Raw genomic sequence first — 6,855 nt, 5'->3', positions numbered from 1 at the left:
GTCCTGATTTTCCAAAACATCTTAGTGAGGGAGAGAGTGAAAATGAGAGAGAGACAGAGAGGGATCGTCGTAGGATCTCTGTGGAAATTTTGGTGTGGTAGACAGGCCTGCCCGGTCTGCTCTTTATTTAACAGTGGGAGTAAAGAGAGATGAGCTCTGTGTGTGCAGATAAATATAGTGTGAGAACAGGCAGTCTGCTGGGGAACTCTTCACAACCTAACGCCACCTAACTTTCTCAGACAGAGAGAGATCTGAGCACTTTTCCCCGGTTAAGACTCAATGAGTGAATTACAAGATGCAGGTCATGAATGACCATCAACACACACACTCATGTGTCCAGATACAGTATAGTTTATACACAAGAGATTGGATTACGCCAGAGAGAGATAAACCACCTACACATACTAAACTCCAACACATACACACTTTCAAACCTGTGGAAACACAGCAGGTTGTCAGTTACAAGCTGACCTTCAAGGCACTTTTGGCCATCGTATGTGCGTGTAAGCCAAGAAAGAAGGACAGAAAGAGAGAAGTGACACGTACACGCACATTCAAATGTGTTCAGCTGCTCCCTTGGGTTGCTATTAGTTTGTAATCGTAATGAGGATGAGAGAGTTGGGGAGAGCAGCTTCAGGGCGAGCCACAGTGGAAAACCTGCAGAAATGATGTCAGAGCAATCGCGACCACCGATTGGAGTGGAGATTCCCGACGAGAGCCTATAAAACCGGGAAAGACAACAGCAGGAACCAGCAAAGGCAGAGAACGTGAGAAATTCCAGGAACTGCACGGTGTCCATCTGTCCGTCCCCGTGTGACTGAAACCAAATCTGATTAAGGGTAAGGAGCCTTGGAGAAAGACCAACCTTTATGTTCCTACAGGGCTGTGTGTGTTTGGGTGGAAAGGTGAGCAGACAGGTGTTGAAGATGTATTTAAATACATTTGTTAGGGGTTGTTGTAGAATAACTCTGGTTAGTTGGTAGAGAATCTGCTGTTTGATAAGCAACTGTGAATTTGTTTGAGCTCCAGGGTTACAGATGAACCTGTATCGGAAACCTCCTGTTGATTTTGCATTGCTGCAATAGTGACACAGAGGTGTGAAATCATGTCTGATATCAGAGAACGGTTGAGAGTGTCTTTGAGAGAGCAAGTGTGTGTTGCATGCAGGGTGTCCAGTGAAGAGTGTGTGGGCAATGGGAGATGGCTGGAGTTGTTTATTTTTGGGGACGGAAAATGCTAAAGTTAGCCCATGTTGCTGGACAATGCATTTCCCCAGTCGTGGGGCAGGAGAGGGTCCGCATCTGGTCCGGTGCTCAGTGCACCAGCCCTGAAACACTGAGGACGGGACACTCTGGGTCAAATAATAAGTGAAAATGCATTAATGGTGCATTTCGGGAAAGATACTATACAATCCTGCCAAAGAGTTTTGAATCATTTCTAGGAGAAATACTGTGGCAGGTGTTAATATTTGGTGAGAAATTGTGTTATAGTTCTTTAAAAATCACAGCTGACAATTAATAAAAGGGTCAAGGTCAGAATTTCACAAATATATTTTTGTCAATCTTATCTATCTATCTATCTATCTATCTATCTATCTATCTATCTATCTATCTATCTATCTATCTATCTATCTATCTATCTATCTATCTATCTACCTATCTATCGGTAACCTATTATTAGTTGTGGTAGACGTTTTTTACCAGTCATTGAAATTTGCATTTATTTCATTTATATATATTTTAAAGTACTTTAAAAAAATTAATTATGTTTAAAAGAAAATTACACAAATTTCACAAAGATGAATGCCATTTTTAATGATACTGGTGCATTGCAATTCAACACAACTGCCAGCAGACAGCAGTCAAAATGTAGGATTTAGTGAATTATCATAATCTGAATAAGGTGGTTTTAGAAAAAAAAAAAAAAAAAAAAACATGAGAGAGCTAAGATAATGGTGTTCTCTTAAATATCATATTCACTGTAATTTTATCAGCACTAAAACATTTGCTCAAGTGATGCGAAACAACAGTAACAGTCCCTCAGTCCCACCATGAGGAAGGTTTTTTTTTTTTTTTTTTGCGAGTTTGGTTAAGTGTGTTTTGGGGACACACAGGTAGGGGTGCAGGTCAGAGTGTGTGTTTGGGCTGAGTTCATGTGTTTGTGTAGAGGGTGTGTGTTAGAAGCATTCTCACACTCTCGCGGCTGCCGGACCGCCCAGTCAGAGTGTATTTTCACAGATGGAGTCTGGATGAATGTAAACATCGCCCTGTATCACAGTAATTCAACCCGGTGCTGAAGCTGAAGTGTGTGTGTGTGTGTGTGTGTGTGTGTGTGAACTCTCAATTGACAATGCACTGACACAGATACATAAAAACTTGAATCACTGTAATTATGTTGCTAGATAGATAGATAGATAGATAGATAATACTTATTATATATATATATATATATATATATATATATATATATACACACCATTGTGCAAAAGTTTGGAGTCAGTCAGATTTTTTTTTTAAATAAATTCATACTTTTAATCAGCAAATATGTATTAAATTGATCATAAGTAATAGTAAACACATTTATAATGTTACAAAATAAGATCTTTTGAACTTTCTATTAATCAAAGAATCCTGAAAATAAATGTATTTTGGTTTCCACATGAATATTAGGCAGCTGAAATGTCATCGATAATAATAATTAATGTTTCTTGAGCATCAAATCATAATATTAGAATGATTTCTGAAAGACTATGTGACACTGAAGACTGGAGTAATGATGCTGAAAATTCAGCTTTGCTATCACAGGAATAAATGACATTTTAAAATATTTTCAAATAGAAAAATATATTTTAAATTGTAATACTATTTAATCAGTGCTTTACTGTATTTTTGATCAAATAAATGCAACATTGGTGAGCATAAGAGACTTTTTTCAGCAACATTAAAAAATCTGACCGACCCCATACATTTTAATGGTAGTATACATGTACATGATTGTCAGAAATCACATTGTTAATATTGTATTGTAGATGCTGGGCTGTGGATGTGTGCTGCTCTCTGGTCTGCTGACACTGACCTTGTTCCACTGCAGTGTGGAAAGTCTTCACATACCCCAAGAAAGACCAGAGGTAAGTCCAGGTCTCACTGATATACAAATATATATATATATATATAAAGAGAGAGAGAGAATAAGGTTAGATTACATTTTGTGTTTTGTAAGGGAACTTCACTCTGCCTGTCTTCAGACAACACAAACAAATTGAATGTATGTATTGAGATTAACTGGTACAAGTGACAGATGATAAGCTGTCATCGGTCTCAGTGCTCTATAAATACGGTGGGGTTTCCCCTAGAGAGCCACCACAGGAGGTTACCATTGCCGTCCCCTCATGAACATGAGCTACCTGTCTGCCCGTCTGAGAACTGACCCACTGGGTCACCCATTCTCATTCTGCCTGTTTCTCAATATGACATAGAAGGAACCAGCTGTAGTATTGCATCTTAAAGGTTTTAAGTTGGTCTTTAAGGTGTACAAGCTGTATATATATTGTTTCTATTCCAAGATGGTTTAACAGCTCTAACCAGCTTGACAAAGGTCAAAACCATGTCCAGCTAGAAACCATGTAAAACCAGTTTACCACCTTAAAATTGTGTTAAATTAATTGTCCATCAGGGAAAATAATTAGACTTTTTCTAATTTTACTGACAATTTTGAAAACTGAATATTACCATGCATTTCCTCATTTCGATCTAGTATGTGGAATCATCTGTCGTGGAGGGCCGCAGTGTCCAGCAAGGCCAAACCGAGCAGAAGACCCCAGGAGCCGTGAACGCTAAACACCTCCTGCACGACCAGCTGGTCCGACTTGAGAACGACGTCATCGAGACCAAGAGGAAGCGGAGTTTCCCCGGATCCAACACACCTCTTGATCGCCTGTCAATCAGCAACATGGATCCCAAAAGCAACAAGCAAAGGTAGAGGACAAGAGAAATAGAGGAAACACTTTTTCTTTTAGTTCGGAAAAAGAAGTGAAAAGCATTTATAACAGGAATAAATAATAAAATATTATGATTAAAATATTTCACATTCATATTAATTTAATAACAATTTAAACATTTTGAATCGATTTTTAAATTGACACCTTAATTCTTTATTGGTGTTCTGTAACAATAGTTGTTTTTTTATATATTATCATCATATCACACTGAAAATTGTCTCAATTAACTAAGCACTGTGTCATTAGCAATGTGAATTTTAAGTCTGGAAAACATACAAAACACACTTCTGATTTGCCGTGATCCCGAACAGATGATGAACCATAATTAGCTTTGATTGGCCGTGGCTCAAACACATACAGTTTTTATTGGCTGAAGTCAGTCATGCACAGCTTGATAGTTTTGTGTGTTTTTACAGTTCACTAAGAGTAATTAATGTTTTGTCTGTAGCCCACAGTTAAAGTTACTAATATTTCTTGGGTGGAGTCACAGCGGTGTGAATTGAGGTTTTGTATGACACAATAAGTGTCTGATACTGACTTACGGGAACGGACAGTCCAACTGTGCTGATGACTGTAGCATCGGACTTCCAGTCAATGATCAAAACTGTTTTATCTCTGTGAATGATTTGATCTTCCTGCCGGACGGAACACGCAGTGTAACTCAGCATGGCCTGAGGCTCTGACAAGGCTCTATCTAAATGATCTTCAGCACTTGATCAGATCAGGACAGAAGCCAAGAACAGCAGTGAAAACACCACACCATGCATTATCAAATCTCAACACACGAATCCATCTCTCATGAGCCTGATAAACACATGATGAAAGCTCACAAAACCCCTCCATAATGTGACTTGTTCCATGGATCCTCAGTAAAGATATTCATCTCGAAAGCAAATGTTGGATTCTGTTACTAGACTTTTACATTTTCTAAAGAAAGTGTGAGATCACACAGTGTAGGGGTGTAACGTACCTCAATTTTGGGGTCACAGGTCAATACGAGGTCAGTACATTTCATTGTCAAATAGGCCTAATTCTCAATTAATGTAGTAGGCTAGACATTTTTTAAATGTACAATGTATACATTCTATATACCACAGACACTATATAGACACAATATTGACACATGACTTTCTATTTTGTATGGAAGCCCATTTCCGTCACATAAGAAAAAAAAAAAATGCTTTGGTAAATCATAATTATGACAGTCACTAAGACTTAATAGGGAGAATGTGATTTCACTAAGACCAACAAGTTCCTGGATCAACATCTTTGTTGATCCTGAAACAACATTCCAATCAGCCAATCAGATTTGAGGGACACGTTTACAGTTTATGTCAAGTTTAGGCATTAGGTTTACAATCAGGGTTAGGTGCTTCTACATCAGTGTTATTCACCTGTCATTTCACTCTGATTTAATAGGGATAAATTATGGGTAGGGTTAGATTTAAGAATAGGGATAGGGTTAGGACTATGTTTTCAGACAGGAATGTATGTTGATCCCTACTTGACAAAATCACAGTGACCGACTTGCAAGCCTATGTTATAGCTATGACTTGGTTCTCAAAATTTCGATTTTTATCTCTTTAATTAGTGGCCCGGTTTCACAGACAGGGCTTAGATTAAGCCAGGATTAATCTAAATTCAATTAGGGCATTTAAGTAGCTTTTAAAAATGGGCAATGGCATGTTGTAAGATATGTCAGTGCAAGTTGCTTTCATTTAAAACAGCTCAAACATGTATTATAGTCTGGGACTAGGCTTAAGCCTTGTCTGTGGAACCAGGGGAGTATGTCATAATTATGATTTACCACAGCATGTTGTTGTTGTTGTTGTTTTTTTTGCGAAAATGGGTTTCTATAATTTTGAACATCCTTTCTACTTACTTAGCTTCATTTCTGAAGATGAAATATGTGGGAAAAAACGGCAATCCACGCTTGTGAGAGGGTGACTAGGCAGTAATCTGAAGGAAATGTCTGGTATCTTTTCGTTATGTCTGCAGGAAGGTTGAGTTGCCGCGGCGACGAGTCAGCGTTCCGATAGACCGGATCGGCGTGGGTCGTCTTCCCAGTCACAACAGCCGAGGATAGACTCCTGCTTCGACCACTCCCCGACAAACAGGTATCAACTATATACCATTGTCTCATTTCATCTCGTTAAATGTATTGGAGAATGAAAATATAATGTTTGTTCTTGTGTCCACAGAGGGGAATGTCGCAGGTAGATGAAATGCATGATAAGCACTCCAGCCGACACAACTCACTAACCACTGAATGATCAGCACACTTTTAATAATCGCTTTTCCAGAGCTGTTCTTTCTCGTTGATTACTGACGAAAACTTTCAACGTCCGATCAAACGGTTTATTTCCTGTTCGGATCCATCATCATTTAAATTCAACATCTGTATTCCTTTCAGAAAATGAGTTCCGTTTATGATGTCAGAGGCATTAGCCAATCAGAGAGGAATCTGCTCATAGCTTCCATTGCACATCTCAATATTTACTCCCTCACGACGTCTCGCTTGCTGTTATGTACTGTACACAACTATTGTCATTTTCTCAATTTGACTGAAGGCAGTTCAGCCTTGACAATAAAACAAATTCAATTCTACAACCGTCTCTCTTATTTCAACTATTTATGCGAGCTGAGCTACTAAGAAAATTGCAGTTATTGCATAAAGTCCACTGTGACGCTGATTAGTGAACATGTGCTGATTAGTGAACATGTTCTACGTATGAATGTTAAATATTATAATTGTTGATCCCTTAAGTTTTGTAGAATATAAGGGGACAATGCAGTGCATAAATGTACTTGTCTGTGTTAACAAGTTGGAAAAGACATTCTAGTAATGAAGCTTACAC

The 6,855-nt window shown here is 38.4% G+C and overlaps 1 protein-coding gene across 1 annotated transcript; it reads left to right on the top strand.

Moving 5' to 3' along the window:
• The first annotated feature begins 422 nt into the window (after positions 1-422).
• ostn (osteocrin) lies at positions 423-6,855 on the top strand. The gene is made up of 5 exons (XM_084419143.1): positions 423-839; positions 3,029-3,127; positions 3,754-3,974; positions 5,996-6,114; positions 6,199-6,855. Exons 2-4 carry the CDS (start codon positions 3,029-3,031, stop codon positions 6,081-6,083), a joined length of 408 nt encoding a protein of 135 aa, XP_084275269.1. The 5' UTR covers positions 423-839; the 3' UTR covers positions 6,084-6,114; positions 6,199-6,855.

This window comes from Rutilus rutilus (assembly GCF_951802725.1).
Source record: "Rutilus rutilus genome assembly, chromosome: 9".
In the NCBI taxonomy this organism is placed as follows: domain Eukaryota; kingdom Metazoa; phylum Chordata; class Actinopteri; order Cypriniformes; family Leuciscidae; genus Rutilus; species Rutilus rutilus.
Note: the sequence above shows the minus strand (reverse complement) of the source record. Positions and strands in the feature narration are given on the sequence as shown.

What these genes read in the sequence shown, in the direction of transcription:
- ostn (XM_084419143.1), top strand. Translation starts at nt 3,029, where the DNA reads ATGCTGGGCTGTGGATGTGTGCTGCTCTCTGGTCTGCTGACACTGACC. An exon ending in TACCCCAAGAAAGACCAGAG is followed by an intron (nt 3,128 to 3,753) that starts GTAAGTCCAGGT and finishes ATTTCGATCTAG; the next exon opens with TATGTGGAATCATCTGTCGT. An exon ending in CCCAAAAGCAACAAGCAAAG is followed by an intron (nt 3,975 to 5,995) that starts GTAGAGGACAAG and finishes TTATGTCTGCAG; the next exon opens with GAAGGTTGAGTTGCCGCGGC.